Raw genomic sequence first — 26,604 nt, forward strand, 5'->3', positions numbered from 1 at the left:
AATCCTTCTGTGCCTTACAATCCACGTCTGGCTGGGTTTAGTTTACAGCTCCCTTGTGCATTCACTTAGACACACCCCAAACACAGGATACTCAGCCTCATGTGCATACATCTGCATTTTGAATGGGTCTTCCTGGCCTGGGAGGGTGGAGGGCCTGACACTTGCATGTCAAAGGACAGTAGCCAGCCCTCACACAAAGGACTGCCACACCCCCTACTGGGACCCTGGCAGACAGGATTGAACTGAAAGGGGACCTTGTGCACTTCTAAGCCATTCTTTGAAGTCTCCCCCACTTCAAAGGCACATTTGGGTATTTAACCAGGGCCTCTGCCCCTACCAACTCAGACACTTCCTGGAGAAGAGAACCTGAACCAGAACCTGCATCCTGCCAAGAAGAACTGCCTGGCTGCCCAAAGGACTTACCTGACTGCTTTCCGTGAAGAACTGCTCCCTTGCTGTTGCCATGATGCCTTGCTGCTATCTGGCTGTGGTGAGAAGTGCTCTCCAAGGGCTTGGATAGAGCTTGCCTCCTGTTCCCTGAAGTTTCAGGACCAAAAGGACTTCATCTCTTCAAGAAGGACTCCTTGTGTGGCCAAAATTGACGCACAGCCTGCCAGAAATGCCACACAGCCTGCACCGCAGTGAAAAATTCACCACACGCTGAACCAGAACGACGCAACCCGACTTCGCAACGAGAAGATCGACGCAGCGCCAGTGTAGCGACTGGAAATTTGACGCACAGCCCACTGGATCGACGCACAGCCGAGCCGGAACAATGCAGCCCAACTTTCAGAGAGGAATTGACGCAGCACCTGCTGTGCGGTAGAAATTTCCACGCAATGCCCACCGGATCGACGCAGCCCCTGTGACTTTTTCCTGTCAGTGCCGGAAATCCATGCATCGTCCCCAGGGCGTCTGAAAAACTCACAACCCGAAGAGCATCTACGACCGAGCGCCAAAAATCAATGCACAGCTGTCCCTGCGTGAAAACTAAACGACGCATCGCTGTGTGCGGCCTAAGAAATCAACGCACACCTCCTTGTTTTCCACGCATCTCCTCCTCTGCAGTTCTTTGTGGAGATTTTGAACGCAAACCAGGTACTTTGTGCTTGAATGAGACATTTATTTCTTTTAAACGACTAAAGACACTTTATATCACTTTTACAGAGATATCTCAACATATACTTATTGCATCTTAATTGTTTTGACCTGCATTTTATCAGATAAATATTATGTATTTTTCTAAACACTGTGTGGTGTATTTTTGTGGTGCTATACTGTGTTATTGCATGACTTATTGCACAAATACTTTACACATTGCCTTCTAAGTTAAGCCCGACTGCTCAGTGCCAAACTACCAGAGGGTGGGCACAGGATAATTTGAATTGTGTGTGACTTACCCTGTCTTGAGTGAGAGTCCTTGACTGCCAACCAAAGACCCCATTTCTAACACTGAGTTTTGCCTGTTTTCCCCTAGCACAGTTTTACCTCTCTCTTTCTCTGATGCCATGGTGTTGGAAATTGGGTCTCTAGATGGAAGAGGTATGCACTCTGTCCATGTAGGGACCACAATCCTAGTCAGGGTAAATCACAACACAACCTAAATCATCCTGTTCTCACCCTATGGTCGCTTGGCACAGAGCAGGCAGCTTAAATTAGAAGGCAATGTGTAAAGTATTTGTGCAGTAACTCATATTGTAACACAGTGAAAACACCACGAAATTTAGAAAAATAGATAATATTTATCTGAAAAAAACAAAATCAAAACAACAAAAAATCGAATATGCACAAGTCAAGATATCACTTTTTAAAGGTTTATATGAGTCCTAATCCATAGGAATACATGGTTGTATCCTTTTAACACACACTACCTGGGATGCGTCAAAAATAACACTGCAGAGGAGGTGATACATCGGAAAGTAAAGCGATGCGTCGGCTTTTTACAGCTCGGCGGAGGTGATGCGTCAATTCTTTCCTCATGGACAAGGTGATTTCCGATTTCCGGGCACACAGCTTTGGTTCCTCACTGCGACACGGGGACAATTTGACGACTGGGGACAATGCGTGAAAAATCTAAATATGCTGTGATGATGAAACAGGCACTCCGTCGATCCGGTAGGCGCTGTGGTGATTTTTGAGCCGTGAGACAGGCGATGCGTTGATTCTGAGGCATTGCATCGAATTCTGCAGGCGTTGCATCAATTTTCCTGTGCTCTGGATTTACTCTCTCAATTGAAGTGTTTGACGGCCCTGAGACTTCTTAACAGGAGGCAAGCTCAGTCAAAGCCCTTGGAGATCCCTTGTGGGGGAGGGCAAATTCTTCCAGCAGAGTCAGGGGCAGCAGACAGGAGAGCAGTCCAGATGAGTCCTTTGGGCAGCACATCAGTTCCTCTGACAGAGTCCAGTGGTTGGTCCAGAAGTGTCTGATTCGATGGGGGTCACATACCCAGTATATATACCCAAATGTACTTTTGAAGCGGTGGAAACTTCAAAGAGTGGTTTTGAAGTGCACTAGTTCCTTTTTCAGCCCATTCCTGTCTGCCAGGAGATCTTATCAACCGGGCAAAAAAAAAACAATGGTATGAATCCAGATCTTTGTGACTAGGGGGTGAATGTTTGCATTGTTCAGCATTCTGTTCATCTGTTCTTTTTACTTTCTAAAAGTGGCATTTCTAAAATAGTAATGTTTCAGCTTCACCAGTAAACAGGATTTCTCACTACCATTCCAACCATACCAAACATGACAATGCCACTCCTTTCAGATCAGAAATGACCACTTAGAAGTATATAAGGGAATTTCCAATGCTGGCCTATAAGAAAAGCAGGCTTCACAATAGTGAAAGACGACTTTGGAAGTTTTTCACTACCAGGACATGTAAAACGTATAAGTAAATGTTCTGCCTTTTACTTACATAACACCCTGCTGTATGGGCTACATAGGGCCTAACTTAGGGGTGACTTATATGTAATAAAAGGAGAGTTTAAGGCTTGGCAAGTAGTTTTAAATGCCAAGTTGAAGTGGAAAGTGAAACTGCTCACACAGGCCTGGGACATGGTTATGAGGCTGCTTATGAGGGTGGCACAATCAGTGCTGCAGGCCCACTAGTAGCATTTAATTTACAGGCACTGGGCACCTATAGTGCACTTTTCGAGGGACTTATAGGTAAATTAAATATGCCAGTTGGGTAGGCGCCAATGTTACCATGTTTATGGTAGAATGCACAAGCACTTTCGCACTGGTTAGCATTAGTGAAGTGTACCAAGTCTTAAAAACAGCAAAAACAAGATCATAAAAATGGAGGGAGGCAGGCAAAAAGTTGGGGGGGAGAGGGAGACCACCCTAAGGCTTTCAGGTCTAACATGTAGCTTCTCATAAAGGTACCCTGTTATTCACTAACTGTCCTTGCATGTTCGGTTGTGTTATTATGTCAACATTGTATGTTAAATTACAGTATTTAAAGAAGTGTGCTCCCTTACACTTTCTTAAAGATGCATCGAAAATACTGGCCTTTTCCAAAATGTATCTGCTATGCAGTATTTTGCTTTGTAGCTCAAACATCATGTTCTGGTTCCTTTCCATTAACCTCTTTTTGAGGGTACATCTTATCTCGGATAATGCAGTCTGTTAAGTAAAAGGGCCCTACTCCCAGCTTCCATGCGTTATAGTCGAAGATGTTGCTGAACTATGGGACTTTCTAAGTCAGCTGAGGCAACAAACGCCGATCTGTCCAACAACCCTTCAAAAACTGTATATATTGGCTTTGCCAGTGCTTTATTTTTTGTTGTTGCAGGGGGGCGCCATGTCGTACTGACAGTCCCAAATTATATTTTTGCTCTGCCCCAGCCTGTTTTACTCTGTCCCCGGCCATCCAGCACCCTTTCCATAAGCTTCCTCTGCCCCTTCAAGCACAGTAAGGCTGCCATGTTGTTGGCAGTGAAATGTTTTTGTTCTGTTTCTCTGCGTCTCTCTACCTCTCCTCATGTGTTCTCCATGAGAGTGCAGCCTCTGTAAAGGTTATGCTTATACATGCTTGCATATTAGCATATCGAAAGATGTCAGTTACCTTCTGTCAACAGTGTGTTTCGGCTGTGAGATGGATCTGCTTTGGCTGTCTACTCTTTCTGCCCATGTTGTGAGTTTGCAACACCATGGATGTGTGTCTCAGCTAACTCTACCATTCCCCGAGCTCGGTCTGTCCTAACTACGAGTTCTCTCTCTCCTACCCATTTCTGACCCTAGATATGAGCTGCTCGTCTCTGCCTGTGACCTGTCTATTTCTTGAATAGTGAGCAGAGACAGCAGGGGCCTCACAGAGAGCAGTCCTGTGGGTACGCATTGGTACTGAGCATAGCAAAGGTCCCTATAACCCCAATACCGACTTGACTACGACTCATGTAACTTATGCCTCTGTATCACCATGAATGCTTTACTGTACACACACTAGTCTGCCTGGAAAAACTGATGAAAAGTGGGGAGAGAGCTCCTGTCTTAGCTCCCTCCCACACCTGTGAGACATTTTGAGTTAAAGGGTACATTTATCTCTTCCTACAAATTCGGAGAACCCTTGGAGCTGCCATTCTGCTTTCCATTTATGCAAGCGTATATAAAACAACAGGAAGTTTACGCACACACATGTACACCCATCGAACTATCTCTTTCTACAGGCGACTTGATGTGTTTGGAAATACTCCCATTTACGACACTTGCTTAATGAATAACCGATTTGATTTGCAAATATTACAGAAGATTCATGTATTCGTTAACAGGTGCTGAGCTCATTTCCATTTTCCTTGGCCTCGATTTTTACACACACCCGCCCTACGTTTTCTGTGTGGGGAGAAAAAAGCTTGAACTTTAGTCAAAATGCATTACATTTTCTTCTTAGGAAAAAACGTTATTCTTTCACAAAAGGCGACTTTCTTGCTCACTCATTTCAAATATTGTTGTTTTTTTTTTACTACAAAATCGTTTGTCATAATTTTTAAATTCCATTTTTTTTCTAATAGTGACTACATTTTTTTGTTTCTGAAAAGATGCATGCTTCCCCCAATGCCTGTATTTGCATCCCTTAAAAATAATTGAGGATGTAAATGTCAGAGGGTATAATAATTTATCCTTTTAATCTTGCGTGCACAAATAAATGAATTTTATTTCACCAATGAATACTATTAGATGTGATTGTGTTGAGTTTTTCGTTTCGCCTTTTTCTTTATTCCCTAGTGTTGACGAAGCAAATCTGTAAAACATGTTGTTGTTGCCTCCCGATTAGTCCTAACAAAACATTTCTAAACCCCTTCTGGAAGCTTCTCAAAGATTGTGCTGCAAAGACTGCCAGCATTGCTGTCCCTCGTCACCATTTCACTTCCAGGGCAACTCTTTTACACTCTGTATGTGAATGGTGAAGAGGCGAGGAAATTCCAGTGGGTTCAGCTTGCATCACTGGGCTGTTTTTTTTAAAATTAACTTTATTTATTAGTTTTATGGGACAATATACCAAAATATACGGCAGGGTTGACCAATTAAAGTGGCTAAAAAGTCTATTTATGCATTTACAATGCCGGTAGCTCCAATTCAAGTAAATGCAAGACCTGTTGCGTTCCAAATGCTCGTTTAAATTCTATTTCCTAACTATAACGTCCCTGTAACTTTTGTTTTGCTCAGTATTTTTTTTTTTTTAACATAAATTTATTTTAATCACTATACAGTAATCCACCACTGCTGTGCACGGCTGGGGTTGCCGCAGGGCCTCAACCCCCCATAACCAATCAAACCTGCGCCACACACTGCCTTTTGCAATGCCCAGCAAAGGATGGCCACGGAGGCTGGCCTGCAGTCAACCCCTTATAATCACCCAACCCTGCGTCCTTTGCCCTCTATTTCTGCCTTTCTGCTCATTGCTTGCCTTTTGTTTGTCCGTCTCTGCCCTTTTCTTGCCCTCTGTTTCTTATTGCCTGCCTATTTCTTCCCCTCTGTTTGTGCCTTTCTGCTCATTTCTTGCCGTCTGTTTGTGCCTTTTCTGCCCGTTTCTTGTCCTCTGTTTCTACCTCTCTGCCCATTTTTTTGCTTGTCTCTTGACATCTGTTTGTGCCTTTCAGCTCGTTTCTTCCCTCTGTTTGTGCCTTTCTGACTGTTTCTTATCCTCTCTTTCTACCTCCTCGCCCATTTTTTGCTTGTCTCTTGCCGTCTTTTTGAGCCTTTCAGCTCATTTCTTCCCTGTTTGTGCCTCTCTGCCCATTTTCTGCTCTTTTCTTGCTCTCTTTGCCTTTCTGCCAATATCTTTTCCTCTTTCTACCTCTCTGCCTATTTTCTGCTCGTTTCTTGCCCTCTGTTTATGCCGTTTTGCTCGTTTCCTGCCCCTGTATATGCCTTTCTGCTTGCTTCTGCCCTCTGTTTATGCCTTACTGTCTGTTTCGTACCCTCTGTGCCAATCTGTCCTTTTTCTGGTCTTTTTTTGCCCTTTGTATGTGCCTTTCTGCTTGTATCTGCCTTTATTTCTGTTTCTTGCCCCCTGTTTATGCCTTTCTGTCAGGGCTGGCCTTAGCACTGGTGGCACTCTGTGCAAAGTGTTTGGTGCCCCCCAATGACCACCTCCGCCACGGTTTCCCTCACTGCCACCCTTTAACAGTGCCTCTCAAGTCCCCATAACCACTCTCCCTGATGCTTTTAATTGATTTCTACCCAAATATACCCTTTTTGCAACATTAGGATAATGAATGACTGGGGAAAAAATCATAATGCTCTAAATATATGTATGCATGCATTTCGCCAATGACAGTTAATAGCTTACTGTTTTATATTAGGATCTTACCTTATAATCTTCAAGTAACAAAAGCACCTTTCTGACAAAAGTAGTAACCAACTGACCTGTTTGCATCACATGCACTTTGTGATCTGCATGGTGCACGTTCTTTGCAGCAGGCATATTAACAGTCTGTGCTACTTTAAAACTTCCACTAGAGAAAACACCGATCTCTCTCTAGGCAGAACAATAATCACCAGAGTCATCTTGACATTTATTGTTGCCCGAAAATTGCTGGAGATGATGACCGCCGCAGCATGTTCTTTTAAACCATAATATACCAGCAAACATGGCGCCCTCACCTGAAGTCAGCACCTGCTGCAGTGGCACCGGTCACAGTGCCCTAGAGCTGGCACTGCTTTCTTTCTATTTTCTGCCCTTTATGGGTACCTAGGACCGCAAGGGAAGCCTCAAGTCCTCCCCCACTGTCTTACCGGCTCCCGTCTCCTGCATGAGACGGTATTGCTCCAGCAAGCAAGAAGCTGCTTTAAATAGCAGCTCCCTGCTTGCTGGAGCAATGTTTTCATCTGTTTTCCCTGCATGCATATCTGCGTGCAGGGCAGACAGATGAAAACTCAGCTTTTTGACAGCAGGACCTGTTTGGCAGATCCCGCTGTCAGAAAAGTGGACTTTGTTTGCTTCTGCTTGGTGGGAGCAGTTAGCCTTCACCAAGTAAAAACAAACAGCTATGTCCCGGAGGTGGACACCCCAGGACATAGCAGGAGCCAGCCCTGGGTAGGGTGGCTGTCCCATCAGTGGCTGTGTGTCTACCCTCCAACAATCTATGTTGCCACGGGCAGGTGGGGGTCCCCGAGGCTGCTGGGGTCCAAAACAGACCTGCTACTTTTTTTTTGTTAAGCCTTGGGGGAATGGCAGTCCCTGGGGGTGGGAGGGAGGGCCCTCTGTTAAATTTATGTAAAGCCCCAGGGAGGTGGCGGTTCCCGGGGCTGCAGGAGGGGGCCGGGCAGCCCCCGCATTAGATTCATTAAAGCCCCGTTGGGGTGACGGTCCCTCAGACTGCGGGGTCCGGGTGGCCTCATGCACACATTATCCTTATAGACCCAGGGAGGTAGCGGTGCCTGGGACTGCTGGGAGCCAACTGTCCCGCATTTCTTTTCAAAATCTGGCCAAGGGAGGTGGCGGTCCCTGGGGCTACAGGGAGCCGGGTGGCACCCCCACATTTAATTTGTAATTTGGCCCATGGAGGTGGCAGTCCTCGGGGCTGCAGGGGTGGCCAGGAGGCTTCCCCCCCCGCCATTTGATAATCACAATGACCCCGGGACCTGGATATTAGAAATACAAGCGCAGGTGAACCTGCATGTTTTTTTTAAAGCATTTTGGCCGTATATATCCCAAATTTGTGGCATAATTATTTAAAATAAATGCTTTTTAGCCCTGGGCGTGGTGGAGGGGGGGTCCTCTGGGACCCCACCACGAGAGCTAAGGCCTGAGGGTCTCTCTACCCTGGCCCCTTTCCATTTTTTACACTTTTTTCTGGGACTCGGCTGAAGCTGAATCCCAAAATGCCTGCCAACACTTCCTGGTATTGGTAGCCAATCAGAGCTGTGCATTTCCCTGCATGAGCTCGCCTTTTTTTGCAAATCTTCGCGAAGGAGCTGCAACCCTAGATATACAAATGTATTTTGCCTTTAATATTTCCAAAACTACTCAACAGATTTACACCAAATAAGTGAAAGTGTAATCTGCACACAAAAAGCTAGCTTTCTGCCAAATTTGGTGTAATTCCTGTGCTTAATTTGTGTTTGTTGTTTCCGGTGCTGAGCACCAACACTTATTTTTGAGGGCTGGCGCTTATTCTTCTGCCTCAAGCATTTGCTGTGAGTAAAAGACACATATGGTAAAGACGGAGGAAGAGAAAAACGAAAAAGCGTCACAAAGGGAGAAAGTAGAAAGCTGCAAGAGTGAGCTCAAGGGACAGGGAGTGGCTGTAAAATTAGGATTACGCTGCCTCAGTATTCCGTGCTCGCACATTTAATTGCAGCAGCCGCGTGTTTAAGAGGACAGCTTTGGGCACTGGCACGTTTTTATTTACAAATTAAGCACTGTGTAATTCCATCCAGTGGTTCAGTCTATATTCATGTCTAAAGGTCCTATGGAAATTAACACTGGAAACGCAACTTATTTGCCTCCCCTTTTTCTCTGCCCTCGCTTGACAGATCACCCTGAAACTTTCCACGTGCAAAAAGAATCACCGGGAAGGTTTGTCAAATGGTGCCAAAGATAGAGGCAAGTCAAAAAACTATTTTTCTATGGAACTATAACTGCCTAGTGGCAACTGTCACTAGGTAATATATATATATGTATATATATATATATGCAAAAATCAAAGGAGAACTCTGGGAAGTTCCCAATTTTAGGTGGAGAGCTGCTCTAGTAAGGAGCACCCTGCAACACCAGCGACACTCTAAATTTGCTCACCTCAAATGTCTGCTTATCTAGCAAAGTTTTTAAGCATAGGATTAGCACAGTGCTATCCTCACCGAGCTAGATAGTGACAAAGTCTTTTGCCATTTGTACAGCAAAATATTTAAGCATAGGATTGACATAGTGTCATCCTCGCCGAGCTGTAAAATGACAAAAGCCATTTGCCACTCCAGGCACAGTATTACAGCTTTGGACTGGTCAAATACCGTCCAATCCAACCTGGAATGAGTAAAGCAACCCCTGACACGTGTTTCGCTCTCATTAGAGCTCTTCAGAGGGGTATAGCTTTGTCCAGACACAAGGGAGCACCCAGTATAAGTCAAACCAAGGCCCTTTCAGGGTTAGAGTGACACATAAAATATGCAAAAAACAAAGGAGAACTCTGGGAAGTTCCCAATTTTAGGTGGAGAGCTGCTCTAGTAAGGAGCACCCTGCAACACCAGCGACACTCTAAATTTGCTCACCTGTGAACAAGGTCCGGTGTGACCGAAACGCGTCAGGGGATTCCTGTCTTGTTTGTTTGTAATCCCACGAATGGAATAAAAGTTTAATTATTAATTGCACAACGACGGAGTGCGGTTCTTTTTTCTTGACGAACATAGAAATTCACTTAACAAATCAAAGGTTACACAGACATTCTAGTTAGGCTCACATTTTAAACATGCCAAACAATGGAAATTCACCTGTTGCAGTTAGTTATCTCAAGTAACTATAACTCGTTCCCTAAGGTAACTGTAAGTTGCGCCCTCGCCATGCGCTGTTAATTACCATAGAAATTATGGCACTCATGACATCTTTGATAACATCATTGGTAATATCAGCGTAATATTTGCAGTAAACCTTTTGACAACAAAAACTGTTTTGGTGAGGGTGTGACCCATACAAAGAAAACATCGAAATTCGGCTGTTCCCCATGCAGTGTCAATGGGGATTTTAATTTTTTTTTAACATGAATACCGAACCACTGAACAATTTACACCAAATGTGTCAGAAAGTTAGATCTTGGTCAAGAAAGATCTCTTTTTGGTATTTGGTGCATATCTGATCAGTAGTTTAAGAGTTATTAAAGGAAAAATAATATAGATATCCAGAGACTTGAATCCTGATGATGAACAATAAGTTCCTGTCCCCAGAAGTGAGTGCTGGAAGCTACCAGTACGTGCATGTCTTCAGCTTTAAGTATGTGCCAGACTCGATCCATGCTGGTTATGTGCTTGGTCATGTGGAACTTACAGATGTCTTTGTACATAAACCTTTTCTGATTTGGGTGCTATCAACAGGCTATAAATTTGAGGCTAGAGACACCGAACACTATTTCACTATTTGTTTTAACTTGGATTTTTTCTAAGTATCATGGCATCTCCTGAATGGATATTGTTGCTGGAGCAGGTTCTAAGAAATCTAAAGCCCATTCCCCTTCGTAGATAGAGCAGCTAGGAAACCGGTTACACAGTTGCACAGTGACCAGAGACAAAGGGTGGATGGATGATAAACCTGCTCACCGGCCCTCCCCAACCAGAAAAGTGTTAGAGCTCTAGCAGATCACACCAGAGGCGAGAATACAAAGGCCATGTTGGATTTTGTTAGAGGTTTTTTTTAATTAAAGAAACTAACTTTTTGAGCTTATTTCTTGAATTCCATGATTTGTTCCAGGTCCTGTCTAAGGAGTTCTCCCCAAAACAAGTGGTGTTTCTCACAGATGTAGATGGTATTTATGACCGGCCTCCCAACTGTCCAGGTAAATGCTTGCACGTTCTGGTGTTATCTTCCTTCTTTTTGCCCTCACATGTTCAGCTCTCAGTTCCCTCTGTTAATCCTTTCTTCTCCTTGTTTCCTAGTTCTACTCCTCTTGTGTTCCCAGGACATTGCCCGCTCTTTCTTAAGGGCTTCAAAAGTCAAGATGCAGAAATGCCTCAACGCATTATTTCATTTTCTTCCTTCTCATCTTCCACTTCTCCCCATCTGCATCCTGCATCCTGCATCCCTCCCGACCCTTTACCAAGCCTTTGTGCCATTTCCTCTCCATTTCACATCATTTCTTGTAAAAATTGCCTCCTGTGAACCTGACCTGCAATGCCTATTAGCATTCAATTTGGTATTTCCTTAAGTTTTACAATTTTGCAAGATTGTCATCTTTCTTATTATTGGAGGTATATATTCTGGAGTAGATTTTCACTCACAATGCATGTGATCTCGATCTCAGATGAAAACTGAAGCATAATCTCCACTCTAATTCAGAAACAGGGGGGGAACAATTTCCAGACTGTAGGAAGGAACATTTCTATGCTCTGAGACATATCTCTTCAAGGCACAGAGCAGTAAACTGTTGAGTAATTGTATAGGCTTGTTAGGATTAAGTTGGAGTTTTTTATGGAGGTGGCTACACTAGCAAAGATGAACCCAGGTTGTGATAGCAAACGAGTTGCAATTCTACCTCTGTTTGCTACCCCATTCCACTGCAGCAGTCATTAACTGCACTTACCCACTTTAGTTGATGGTCACGAATAAGTGTTCAGACTTCACTGTCCCTTTGTACCATTGCTGCTATCTCCACTGTTCACCTCAAAGTGAGCTGCAGACTAACTTGCGCTGCCTCCCTACTGATGGTACCACATTATTTGAGAACTGTTTTCTTGAATTTGATCTATAATGACAAAACTGCTGTTCCACCACATTTCCACGGGTTTGCGATGCATAGGAAATTACTCCTTACCTTCATAATTTCTAATAAATGATCTTTCAGTTGTTCTCCTTTGGAGTAATGATAAGCACCTCTTCTCACCTGTATATCTGATACAGTATTTAAACAAAACTTTAAAACTGCACTATTATGTTTCTGCCACAGGTGCACAGCTGCTGAACTCCATCACAGTTAGTCTTTCTGGACACTTAGAGCCTGTGGTGACCACATCCACCCTGGCGCATGATGTTACCGGAGGCGCGGGTCTAAAGATAAGAACTGCAGTCTCCATCGTCACCCAGAGTCAAGGGGAAGTCAGAGTTTTAATTTGCAAGTTGGGCAGCCCAGGAGCAGAGAAGGCATGTTTACAGGGAGAAATTGGACCAGGGGAAGGCACACGGTTTGTCCTAGCTGCATCCTGAAGAGGAATAAATATAGAAGTGGTATCCAAAGAGGACTGTGTTTGTATCTGACTCAATTATACCTTTCATTCTTCTGATGTTTACTGTGCTGGGTAGCTGGTTATATGGAGGATTTAAGTTCATTGAACTTCAGCCATAGTTCACACATACCAACTGGATATGGACTCAAGGTATCCTATGTAGACAAGAACTGTCAGTAGAATTCCATGTGGCATCAGAAAAAAAAGTTATGGAACTAAAATGAGAATACAGTTGAACAAAAATCATATAAACACAAAACATATACAGTTGTCAATAATGTTAGAATTGTACATTCATATTATCCCAACCTGTCCGTGCTGTGACTAAGAGCCAAATGTAGACCTGGGAAGAGGCATAAACCCTGCCTACATCTCGAACACTGTTCCCGTCGAGCTAGGAGGCAGGCAGGTGTGGTACATCTTCACGGTTGTCCTTGTGTCTTGTTTCTCCATTTAGTCCTACAGAGCCTCCTGGTGGAACCTGTGGCTGGAGTTCTGGCACAATTGGCCTTGCAGAGTACTGAGCAAAATAATGTGTTGCTTTCATGCATGAATACATATCAGTGTGGGGATCTAGTAGGAAGAAGTGGAAACAAATGTCAGGATTCCCCAAGCCTTGAGGGGAAAAGCTAATCCAAAGGATTAACTAAACCTTTGTATGCACACCCAGATAGCATATTCCCTTGAATTACGTATGTCCCTTGCGAGCAGAGGTGATGGGTACTCTTGACCATTGGATGTTCCTTGTATCATACCATACTTTAACAGCAGGCTCTGGGGAAACCTGAGGCATAGGGAGAGGGAAACGGAGAGCTACATGCAGTTGCCAGATGATGGTTTACACTGTCACCGCCTCTGATGCCTTTTCAACATTGGCTGAGCATTGTGGCCCAGTCTACTGGTGCATGTGCGCTGTGATCCAAATGCAGAGCGTAGACAAAAGCTCTGCGTCAACGTTGGTGGAATTGTAACCTCCCACCCTGCCTCCATGCGATTGGACAGCAGAAAGTAGTTATTTTGACTCAACCTTTTAAAACCTAATTGTAATGTTGTATAAAAAGTAATCAGACTCAATATACGTATTATATTCACTCCACCAGTACACAAACCACTGAGTCATGAACTGCAGTAAGTTAGGCAGAGTTTATGTTTTATTGTAACACATGCATAACTTAATGTGTTGTGTACATTTCCCCAACTCTATAATTGTTCAGTGGGTGCTAGGGATGGATTAGGCATAGATACGCTTCAGGAAATCCAGCAACTTCAATAATATTTCAGTTTAACTCTTCTTTTGTCCTAAATACTTGTATTTATTTGCATGTCCCTCACACACACTTAACTAATTCAGGATTCATGGTGCATTGGATGCAGATACCATGCAACTGTCCCTCTTTCCATTGGGCTAGGTGCAGCAGTAATTGTAACATTTGCAATATTAACTTTTTATTGCATATGCAAAAATAGCTACTTGATGTGCTCTATGAGTCTTTGGGTTCTACTCTAACACTCCCTAAGGTTTGTCCGCTATTTCGTTCTCATTGTAATGTTATGCATGCATTGCCTACGTTATGCACCGAGGAAAAATTCACATATATTTTATTTCCATAGTACTTTTGTTAATCCTGTTTACTTTAGGGTTTGTATTTAGTGTACATTTCTGTCTTCATATTCGTATTTAGCTTTTGCTTCTCATATGGATGGCCAAGAAAAAGCACAGGGGAATCTTGGAGAAAATAGTAAACCAGGTAATAATACTGGTGGAAACACTGATAAGCACTTTTCGCCACATGGGCGTATCACTTTATGGCGTGTCATGGGACACTGTGGCTGCTGCAGGCCTCAACTCTGCCAGCTAGTTGCATTAGCATCGAAAATGCTGTAGAAGGAGTCCAGTGAGGAGGACTTTTATACCCTCATGCGCATTTTGTCATGATAATTTTTCAAATTGGCCCTTTAAATTGCACGTTTTAGTTTAAAATGCCATTAGAATGCTTGTCCATTTCATTCCCTGCATACCCACGTTCTTTGAGGTCTTTCTGTATCTATTTAAGCTGCCTAAGTTAAGTATCCATCGCCTTTATACCCATGCCCCTTCTGGTGTATCCTGCATATGTGCAGGCCCACACCATGCGTGCTGATTACCCTTTTATGCGTTCTTTGTTTTAGTTTACGTGTCTTCCCCATGACAATACTTGGCCCTCTGCACACTTTGGGCCACATGTACGAAGGTTTTTGCACGTAGCAAACAGCGAATCTGGCTGTTTGCGACGTGCACAAAGCACTTCCCCATGTACAAACCCAGTTTTGCGATTCGTTAAACTTTTTACTGAATCACAAAACGGGATTTCGACTCGCAGTTAGGAAGGGGTGTTCCCTTCCTAATTGCGACCCGCAGTCCCATGTATGATTGTTTTGGGAACGCGAATGCGGTCACAAAACAATCACAGTTAGCACCAGTGTCACACTGGTGCTGACCCATTCGCAAACGGGAAGGGGTCCCAATGGGACCCCTTCCCCTTTTTGAATGTCACTGTAAAAAAAAATTCAGAGCAGCCATTGGTCCTAAGGACCACTGCCTGCTCTGAAACAAATTAAACAAAAACGTTTCATTTATTATTTTTGTAATGTATCTCATTTTCCTTTAAGGAAAACAGGCTGCATTAAAAAAAAAAAAAAAAAAAAAAAAAAAAAAAACTGCTTTATTTAAAAGCAGTCACAGACATGGTAGTCTGCTGTCTCCAGCAGGCCACCATCCCTGTGAGGGCCGCCATTCTCAAGGGGGGGTCGCAAATTGCGACCTACCTCTTGAATAATCATGAGGTGGGCATTTGCGACCCCCTTGCGAATCGCTATTAGTGTCATTGACACTATACTACATTCGGATTTGCGTGTCACAAATTGCGAGTGGCTCTGACTCGCAATTTGCGAGTTGCAAATCCGAACTTTCATACATGTAGCCCTTTGTTTCTTTTTTGCCCCATTTTATACCTCCACGTCTGTGTCCTTCATGTTCCTTGCCGCCCTCATCCAGCCTATCCACTCCGACTACCTTTGTGTTGTTTCCTTGTTTGTCTCCCCCACGGGCTTCTTCATTGCGTTACTTACTCCCATCTGCACCCTGTATGGCCACGTTCTTCCTCTTGCTGCCACACAGTTCTTGCCTCCATCTCACGTTCTGAGTCTTTCATCCTTGTATTCGTCCCCTTCATGCCCACAAACTGTTTTGTAATTTTACAGTCGCTATGATTTCTAGTTTTTGTGCCATGGCAACAATAAATTTACTCATTCACAAACCTTTCTTGTACTGTATTTTTATTTTCTTGTTAACACATTTTGGGCCAGATGTAGCAAAAATAAAAATTGCGACTCGCATTTTGCGAGTTGATGCGACTCGCAAAATGCGAGTCGCAAATTGGAATGCCAGAAAAAAAAGCGATCCGATTTTGCGACTCGCAGCCGGACTCGCAACGCTGTGTGCGAGTCCGCAGTCTGCGAGGTCGCTGTTTGCGAGTGTGCAAAAACGAACTCGCAATTAGCGAGTGGGTGTCGCAAATTGCGAATACCTTCAAAATTGCTTGCAGATGCAGCGGAACACTCCAGAAAGCATACCAGAACACCCTGGAAACACTTCCTGGCACATGATGATGACATCACAGCCAGGAAGTTAACAAATACACCTGGGAGGAGGGCTCAACAGTGAGCAGTGTCTCTGCCACTCACAGTAGGGTGCTGAGGAGTGGTAGGCACAGCACCATGGACGCAGCAGGGACCAGCCAGGCTGGCAGGAGGGGCAGGAGATCATAGATAACAGCCAGGACAGATTCATGTAGCACATGGCGTTAATGTGCCACATGACTGGTTGGCATTTTCCTGCCCATGGACAATTTCAACTTGTATATAGTTTCTTCATGACATTAATAAAACAGTTATTTTGGTTCCACTTAACAAATGGTTAATAGGTGAGTATGGTGGGAGTTGACACGTACCGTCCAGAATATTGCGTTGCAATGTGGTCCCGTCTCAGTCTGCCTTGATTAGCTAGACTCCTATCCCCATGATGGCTATGTGGTTGTTCTTGCTCTTCATCATCAGGATCTGGGTCTGCAGGGGTGAGAGGTAGCCCACGTCGGGTGGCTATGTTGTGGAGGATGGCGCATGCGACCACAATTTTGAAAGCGGTAATGGGGGTGTATTGGAGGGCGCCTCCGCTGCGGTGGAGGCATCGGAATCTTGCCTTCAGGAGTCCGAAGGTGCGCTCTATGAGGTTCCTGGTCCTCTTATGCGCACTGTTGTATTGCCTCTCTGAATCATTGCTGGGTGTTAAAAATGGAGTCATGATCCATGGCCTTAGAGCATATGCACTGTCACCTGTTTGGCACAAAAGTACACTGTTAGTAAGTCCAGATAGTCGTGCACAGTGACCTGTGTGTATGTCTGCAAGGTGTATGCAGCTCTACCTAGGAGGTATCCGTCTCCAAACTCCCCACGTTCCAGGCGTTGATGTATCCCACTATGTCTAAAAATGTATGAGTCATGGGTACTGCCTGGAAACTTAGCTACGATGTCCGTGATGACGTAATGGGCATCACAAACAACCTGTATGTTGAGTGAGTGGGTACACTTTCTGTTGCGGAAAATATGTTCCAGATTAGCGGGGGGCATATTTGAATGTGTGTCCCATCTACACATCCAATGACATGGGGGAAGTGGGCAATGCGGTAAAAGTCCAGCTTCGTGCTGTTAATTTCTGCCTCATTCCTTGGTAAGTATATGAACTGAGACCTGTGCGCTACTAAGGCATCTAGGAATTCCCTGAGGAACCTTGACACTGCACTGTGGGATACCCCACCTGCCACGGCAATGACCCCCTGATAGCTCCCTGAGGCGAAGAGGTGCAGTGCGCATAGTACTTGCACATGCGTAGGGATGGCGCAGCCACGCAGAGTCTTGTGTTCTAGCTGTGGTTTTAGTAAATCTATTAATTCTAGAATGGCAGCGCTGCTAAGGCGGTATTTATCATAGATCTCCTCTTCAGTTTGCGGGAAAAGGGTCTGCCTTGTTCTATATATCTTCTCCTGTCTGTGGCCCCTCCTCCTCCTCTGCTGGGCTGCGTAGACTCTCCTCCTCACTGCTATCAGGTATATGTCCGCCATCTTGAGTGACCAGGTGCCATCTGGGTCTCCTTTTATACTTTGGTAATGGTTACCACCTGCTCTGAGTTAGTGGTAAATGCGACTTGCAAACTGGGCTTTTTGCGACTAGTCGCAATTTGCGAGTTGCAATTGCATAAGGTTTGCGACTCGCAAATTGCGACTTGCAATTTGCGGGTCGCAACGGATGCGACTCGCAAACGGGTCCCATCGCTTTTTGCGAGTCGGAAATGGGCTTTTTGCATCCCATTTCCGATTTTGCACTGTCGCAAATTGCGAATCGGCCCGTTTGCGAGTCGCAAACGTTTGCTACATCTGGCCCTTTATTTGTTAATGTTTAGAAAGCCAAATAAAGTCTGTTTTTTCAATTCTTTTTACACACTTTGTGATGGTAGCCCTTGTTTATGTGTTACTTTTTTATTTTGTTGGCACATTCTTTACTTAATAACAAATGCTCTATCTTTGATTTCTCAATAAACTTTTTACTACTTAATGCGTTTATTTCTTCCGATGACACAACTTTGTTTCAAGCATGAGCTGTGTTTTAAATCTCAAACTGCAGCTTTCTATTACTTTTACACCTTTTGTCACTACATTTGAAAAGTCTTAGGGCCACATGTACGAACATTGGGAATTGTGATTTCCTTATTGCAATTCCATACGAATCTCAATTAGGAAATCGCAATTCCAAATGTAGAAACTCCATTGAGTTTATTTTGCGATTCCCGGTGGTTCGCACATAGACCTCCCTGCTTAATATTAATGAGGTAGGTTGCAATTTGCGACCCACTGGTAACAGCAAAAATCACAGGGATGGTGGCCTGCTGGTGTCAGCAGACCACCATGTCTGTGGTTGTTTTTAAGTAAAGCAATCTTTTTTTTTAAACGCAGCCCGTTTTCCTTAAAGGAAAACAGGCTGTGTTTAAATAGAAAAGAAATGAAACATTTCAGTTTCATTTTTAAGAGAAGGCACTGCCTACTCTTAAAAAACCTTTTTGCATGCATTCACAAAGGGGAAGGGGTGTTTTGGGGACTCCTTCCCCTTTGCGAATGGGTGAGCACCAATTTGAAATGGTGCTAACTGCGATTGTTTCACGGTCACAAAACAATCATACATACCATTTAAATTTGGTATTAGGAAGGGACGTCCTGGACACACCCCTTCCTAATACCGGATCTCAAAACCCAAATTGCGATTCGGTAACAAGTAACCGAATCGCAGTTTGGGCTTTGTACATCACAAAAAAGCATGTGTCTAGTCATAAACGGGCCGATTCCTGCGACTAGAAAAATGCTTTGTACATGTGACCCTTAATCCTTAGAAAACAGTGAGAATGCTGTTGTTAACACAAAGTACCTGGTTAGCGTCAGAAGAAAAACTGCATGGGCGAGCGTGCATTGGAAAAGGCAGCGATGCATCGCTTCCTTCCTCACCAGGAAGGCCATGTGTCGTTTTCTTCTATGGTCGTTTCATCAGTGCGTTGTTTCTTTTCCCTCACGAGAGAATGATGCGTTAATTTCTGGACGGGGCACCTTGGATCTGCGCAGAGTTGAGTTGACTTTGAGGCCTAGGGATGATGCATGGAAAATCATGTTGCACAATGTTCGGATACTGCGCTGCATGGGGTTTGCATCATTATCAGCAGCCGCAAGCAGGTGTTGTGCGTCGTTTCTCCAGCCATTATGCGTCAATCTCCAAGTTGTGTTGCAGGTGGAGCATCGATTGTAGCTACGAGGCTGGCAGTGCATCGTTTATCTGCTGCGTTGCAGATGGTGCATTGTAAATTTCTCTGCACAGTGTTCTGTGCGTGGATTTTCAGCTCTTGTCTGCCAACTTCACCTTTCAAGGGCTCACAGACTGCATAGGGCACCACTTGGCAGGAAAGGAGTCTCAGCAGAGAGTCCAGATGTCAGCAGAGGAAGTCTTTGTGTCAGAGTCACCAGATCCTCGGGGTCTGTGCATGTTCCCAACACTTCCACCACAAGACAGCTCCAATACTCTGATTAGAATTGTCACAGAGTCTAAGAGAGTCCAAGTGGGGAAAAGGGGATTAGGAAGGGAACAGCTGGGAAGGAGACCTTTAGGAAGCAAAAAGGTTAAAAACACACAATATCAAGGTTATATCATATTATTCAGTACTAGGCTATGACTCTAAGCATTGTCATTCTGAAAACATGGACAACCTAAGCATAGGCTTAAATAACTAGGCTTCAAGATGACTGGATACCTGTGAGGGAATCATGAAAGGTTAGATGCAACTTTCAAATTCAAGTATTATCTTTTGCATGAGGACATGGACAACCTAAGCATAGGCTTAAATTACTAGGCTTCAAGATGACTGGATACCTGTGAGGGAATCAAGAAAGGTTAAATGCAACTTTCAAATTCAAGTATTATCTTTTGCATGAGGATCAGGAAAATAATATGAATGATTTCTAAACCATCATAAGACTCGTGTTTGAGAAACTTATTATGTACATACAACATTACATCTACAACTCTAGCATTTTTGTTTTCTCTAAATTGCCGGAACATGAATTGCGCACATTGCATATTTTTTACAAAGGTTGTAAATACCATGGAATGATTGTGCACCATGAATAACATAAATTAGGCTCGAGAAATAAATCACGCGTCTTGCCAACTCGAAAGCCACCAAGTAAATGCCATGAAGTGGTAGCGCATAATGAACACCGTGATTTTAAACACAGGAAATTAATTGCGTGTATTGCCGATTCAAGTACCTCCAAGTAAAATGCCATGAAATGGTAACGCACAATGAATATCATGAATTAGAAACAAGAAAAGGAATCGCGCGGCTTGCTGATTCGAATGTCACCATATGAATGTCAGGAAATGGTAACGTACAATGAAGAACATGAATTACACACAAGACATGTGTCTTGCCGATTCGAATGCCACCATGTAACTGTCAAGAAATGGTAGCGCACAATGAATATCAAGGGTTAAAGCACGAGGAACAAATCGCGCATATTGCCGATTCGAATGCCACCATGTAACTGTCAAGAAATGGTAGCGCACAATGAATATCAAGGGTTAAAGCACAAGGAACGAATCGCGCGTCTTGCCGATTCGAATGCCACCATGTAACTGCCAAGAAATGGTAGCGCACAATAAATATCAAGGGTTAAGGCACGAGAAACGAATCGCGCGTCCTGCTGATTCGAATGCCACCATGTAACTGCCAAGAAATGGTAGTGCACAATGAATATCAAGGGTTAAAGCAGGAGGAACTGCCAAGAAATGGTAGCGCACAATGAATATCAACGGTTAAAGCACGAGTAACGAATCGCGCGTCTTGCCGATTCGAAAGCCACCATGTAACTGCCAAGAAATGGTGGCGCACAATGAATATCAAGGGTTAAAGCACGAGGAACGAATTGCGCGTCTTGCCAATTTGAAAATTAAAATGTAAATGCCAGAAAAACCCAGAGCACATTCACACACACAAGGTAAAATCTCTCAACATGAACATTAGGCCCAAGAACTTGGATGCCTTCGAAAACGGGATCAGGGGCCCAGCCCGACCTCCGTCTTACTGCCCTGATCAAGGATCACCAATGTAAATGAAGGGTAAAGGCCTGGAAGATCAAAGTAGGCCACCAGAACAGGAGCTCAGGAAGTTGCTGCTGCTCTGCACCAGGACCTCTGAATAGTGAGCATGTGGAGCTGGGCTGGCTCCCTTTTATAGAGTCGTAGCCCAGCCCACCAACCACACCCAGGCATGCTGCAGGGAAAGCTTCTAGAAGGCCCTGGAAGGGGTCCACACCCTGACACACTGTGAAAGCCTGCAGCAGTTCATTACATGTGAACAGTATTTATATGCATGCTGAACATAAGTCTTCAGGATTAAACTGCAATGTCATATCAGCACAATGCATAAATTATGTTAGCTTGAAATTGTTAGGTTTTTGCATTCCAGTCGCCCGTAGAGCGCGCACTGCCCTGATGTTGACACTTTGATGGCCCTGAGACTTCAAAACAGGAGGCATGCTCAACTCAAGCCCTTGGAGATTCTTCACAATCAGGAATGCACAACAAAGTCCAGTCTTTGTCCCCTTTCACAGGCAGAAGCAGCAACTGCAGGATAGCCCAACAAAGCACAGTCACAGGCAGGGCAGCACTTCTCCTCAGCTCTTCTCCTTGGCAGAGGTCCCTCTTGGGTCCAGAAGTGATCTAATTTTCAGGGTCCAATACGTATATGCCTTTCTGCCTTTAAAGTAGGCCTACTTCAAAGGAAAGTCTCTGTTGTTCACAAGATCCTGCCTTGCCCAGGCCAGGCCCCAGACACGCACCATGGGGTTGGAGACTGCATTGTGTGATGGCAGGTACAGCCCTTTCAGGGTTGAGTGACCACTCCTCCCTCTCCTCCTAGCATAGATGGCTCATTAGGATATGCAGGCTACTCCCCAGCTCCATTTGTGTCACCGTCTAGTTGAGAGGTGCAAACAGCCCAACTGTCAAATTGACCCAGACACAAACAGGCAGTCACAGAATGGTTTAAGCAAGAAAATGCCTACTTTCTAAAAGTGTCATTTTCAAACTAACAATCTAAAAACCAACTCCACTAGAAGATGTATTTTTAAATTGTGAGTTCAGAAACCCTAAACACCATATTTCCATCTGCTCTCAAAGGGAATCTGCACTTTAATAAAATTTAAAGGCAAACCCCATGTTAACCTATGAGAGACAGGCCTTGCAACAGTGAAGACTGAATTTAGCGGTATTTCACTGTTAGGACATGTAACACACATCAGTACATGTCCCTCCTTTAAAATACACTGCACCCTGCCCATAGGGCTACCTAGGGCCTACCTTAGGGGTGCCTTACATGTATAAAATGGAAGGTTTAGGCCTGGCAAGTGGGTACACTTGCCAAGTCGAATTGACAATTTAAAACTGCCTACACTGACACTGCAGTGGCAGGTCTGAGCCATGTTTACAGGGCTACTAATTTGGGTGGCACAACCAGTGCTTCAGGCCCACTAGCAGCATTTGATTTACAGGCCCAGGGCACTGCTAGTGCACTTTATGAGGGACTTACTAGTGATACAGATATGTAAATCATGGATGAGCCAATCACACATACATTTTACATAGGAGCATTTGCACTTTAGCACTAGTTACCAGTGGTAAAGTGCCCAGAGTATCAAAAACAGAGTCCAGCACACATCAACAACCTGGGAAGCAGAGGCAAAAAGTTAGGGGAGACCACGCCAAGGATGCCAAGTCTAACACGGTCCATGTCCTTTGTGTTGCTTTTCCTATATCCATTCCCTCTGTGCTTGCATCCTTCATTCTGCTTAAGCCCACCCATGCACTTTCCCTTCCTTCCCCCACAACACTGCCTGCATGTTTGTTTCGCATAGTATGGGTTAGGATTCCATGCTTCTTTCTCCAGCGCCAACAAAATGTTATTTAACTAAGGAAAAAGTACAACTGAAAACGAACATCCTTTCAGCACCATGCTTGCCAAAACAATGTATTAGAAGAAATGTTAATACATTCTTTGAAATTACATACTAACATAATTAACACATAATCTATACTTTGTCACCAACTCCTTCAGTTACTGCTTAGTAGGGCAACAATTTAATGTGTATTGTAATTTCCACAAGACCACAAATTTGTGTCCTACTTCGGACAGTTTTCCAGTTCAACTCTCAGGTTTGAAGGGACAGTCGCTGTGGGGACCACCACATTCTAAAAGTACTTGATAAATGATTTTCAAACAAAAGTACAATACTGCTGCTAACACATGCCAAAGAACTGACATTGCTTACTACTTTAGATATGTTTTCTTTGAAATGCAAGATACACCTTGTCAGATAGGACAGGATTCACAAATATGTTACAACTACTAAAAACTCTTAGGCCACATTTCGGTGCTGCAGTACAGCACTGTTTCTCTCACTTCAGTCTTTGGTCCTTTAATATGAGTTATTGTTATTTTATTTTAAAATCACCTTCATATAAATACACCCTTAGGTTAACAACAGTCACTGTTACAACTACATTATTTTTACAATTTGGGAAACATTACTTTCATTAATAACTTCATTCTTCTCCACTGTGTCAAGTATTCAGCAGTTATTTAATTTTCCACTCCTTAGACCCCCATTACTTTTTTAACTTTCATCCTCTGTACCCACTTCATCCTGTAACATATTCACTGTTTAAAATTGACTGTGCACCTTTCAATCTTTTAACTCTATCTACTACCTTTCAGTGCTTTGACAGACACATGTTTGATTCTTCCTCCCACCTTCCTTCTGCAACATTATAATATTTCATATAATCTCTCTTCTTTAAGCTGTGCTCTACTTTTTTCTTATTTGTCGAATTATTTTCTATTTCTTTTACACTACCATTGTCCTGTTTTTTTTTACATACACTTTCAGAATTCCAGCTCTTCTACTAGTAACTCAATGTTTTGCATCTCGCCTCCTAGTCCATAGTCCTTCCCTATTTGTAGGTCAGTACACTGTTTGAGCTCTACCCCAGCATATCAATACATAGGATAGTACACCTGTTGCTTTCATTTGCCCCTTACTTCCATGCAGCTGAGTCCTCTGCTTCGTTTTTGCATGAGACAGTTTATGTATGCATTTATGCTATTTGATAAGCATTGTTTTGCTTGGCTGGTGTTCTTTTCACATGTACATTATTTAGATATTGCGGCCAACTATTTGACAACTCATTAATTAGAGTTTTACTGCAAATGTTTAGTTAGCCTACACATTAGTACTATATGTCAGTGCATTCCTCAAAACTGTCCTGTGATGTACACTACATGGAGTTTGAAAATAAACAAAACATTAGTACCTATTTACTTGTCACATAGTGTTTGAAAACAAAAAAAAAATACCAAAACATTAGTGCCTGTTTACTTTTATTTTATACGACTTTCGTCCATTCACTGAAATACTTTAAACATTTTCTGCAATTACGTTTAACATTCACCAACTTATTACTTATTCAGCATTTCCTAATGCACATAGAATTGTTATGTAATACATTTTACGGGATTAACATAGCAACCATTGGTAACTACTTAGCCAAAGACAACTTTTATTCTTTATACACTATATTGCACATTCAAATTCTGTCCACCCTCCTCCTTCATGTTTATTTCATAATACTTCCCACCTTTACTTTCTACATCCTCATGAATGTACATGTTAAAAAACATAGGGGGTCATTATGACCTCGTCAGTCGGCGATAATGTGGCGGTAGTACCGCCAACAGGCTGGTGGTACTTACCGCCGCATTATGGCTGAAGCCAACCCGCCAATGTACCACTCTGACCGCCATGGCGGTAGCAGGTGCCGGGCTGGAGATAACCATCTCCAGCCCGACAGCCGCCACTGTTCCGCCTGCGGGAATATGACCCCGTCTACCGACATGGTTTTCGTGGCATTCATAACGCCACGAAAACCATGGCGGTATGCCCTATCACTGACAGGGAATTCCTTCCCTGTCACTGATAGGAGGCCCCCAACCCCACTGCCTCTCCAAACACTCCCCCGCCTCCTACATCCACACACCCCCATTCTCACACACACACGCAGACACACACTCATTCACACATTCATACACGCATGCATACATCCAATCACACACACATCCGCACACACTTCAAAACATACAGGAAGACACGCATTCTGATTACTATACATACACGCACTCACACTTCCATACATTCACGCACGCAATCAACACTCAACACACACCTGCAATCGCACACACACATACATGCACCCCCCCACACACACACAACACCCCCCACCCGCCTCCCCTGTTTGAGACCTGACTTACATGGATCCAGGGGGTCTTCCGGCAGGAGACGGGATGGGGTGCTGGTACCGCCAGCAGCACCCAACAGCAAAACACTGCCAGGCCGTATTAATTTGTATAATACGTCTGGCGGTGGTCTACTGGCATGGCGCTGCTGGTGGTAGCAGCGCCAACTTACCGCCAGTATGACGCCAGTGGGATTTCCGCCCTTCTTGTGGCGGAAATCCGTCTGTGGTAAAAATTTGGCAGATGGCTGGTAGCCGTCGCAATGGTCTTTTGGCGGCCATCGCCGTGGCGGTAGGTGGTTTTTACAGCCAAGGTTATAATGAGGGCCTTAGTGTTAACATAAAAATATCTATAGCCTACTGCATACATATATGTATCCAAATACAACAGTGAATAAGCAATTTGTTATATTGTGCTAACCAATGTGAGCAAACGTTTCTGTTTACCATTTCTTACAGACAATGACATTTCAACCCGTCCCTAAATACTTCATCCTCACTCGTTATGCTTAACTTACTTCTTCATTGCTTTCAATTCACTATATTCAACAACTCACTTATAGTGTTAAGGTTCAAGTTAAAATTATATTGCTTATAAACTGTTTTATCATTATTACAATTAAAAAAAATATTCCAAGCATCTACGCTAAAACACAAAAAGGCAAGTATCTAATAATACAATAACAAAATTAGTTATTTCATATACAAATTTAAGTTTTAGTACAAGCTATATGCATTTATGCCTCTTCAACAACCATTAACACACAAAACATCTTAATACATTCAGAACAAACAACATTTACAACATACGGAAACAAAGTAAAGAAAAAGACACACAATCAATAACAGATCAAATAATTACTTTAACAAACAAATCTTACATGGGCCAGAGTACATTTGCCCAATTTGCAATATATTAAGGCATGAACAATCCTTAAAACTATCACACACATTCTAAACCATCCAATGTTTCTGTGCTGCAATGTGACACCAAATATAGCAAACTTTATATGTAACACTTGTTACTTGTTATCCATACATTACCACAAATGTAGTGGAATTTCCCAAAATTGTGGCTGTTACTTTTATAAGGTTTAAAAGAGAGATTAGGTTCACCATAAATTATGTTTATACAAAGTAGAATGTTATCATAGAGCTCACAGCTATCATTGTCTGGTGTCGAACTCAATGTATCTGCTGATGTAATGAAAACTGTTACAATTATAGCCAGAAAAATAACTGATGAGAAATAACTCCGT

The 26,604-nt window shown here is 43.5% G+C and overlaps 1 protein-coding gene across 1 annotated transcript in view; it reads left to right on the plus strand.

Annotated features, from left to right (window-relative positions):
• LOC138300051 (uncharacterized) overlaps positions 1 to 15,660 on the plus strand; it is a 247,375-nt gene extending 231,715 nt beyond the window's left edge. The window contains exons 5-6 of the mRNA XM_069238893.1: positions 10,899 to 10,983; positions 12,091 to 15,660. Of these exons, the coding sequence (XP_069094994.1) occupies positions 10,899 to 10,983; positions 12,091 to 12,347 (342 nt within the window). The 3' untranslated portion in view covers positions 12,348 to 15,660. The remainder of the gene's footprint in view (positions 1 to 10,898; positions 10,984 to 12,090) is intronic.
• Positions 15,661 to 26,604: the final 10,944 nt, after the last annotated feature.

Source organism: Pleurodeles waltl, chromosome 6 (genome assembly GCF_031143425.1).
Source record: "Pleurodeles waltl isolate 20211129_DDA chromosome 6, aPleWal1.hap1.20221129, whole genome shotgun sequence".
Lineage (NCBI taxonomy): Eukaryota > Metazoa > Chordata > Amphibia > Caudata > Salamandridae > Pleurodeles > Pleurodeles waltl.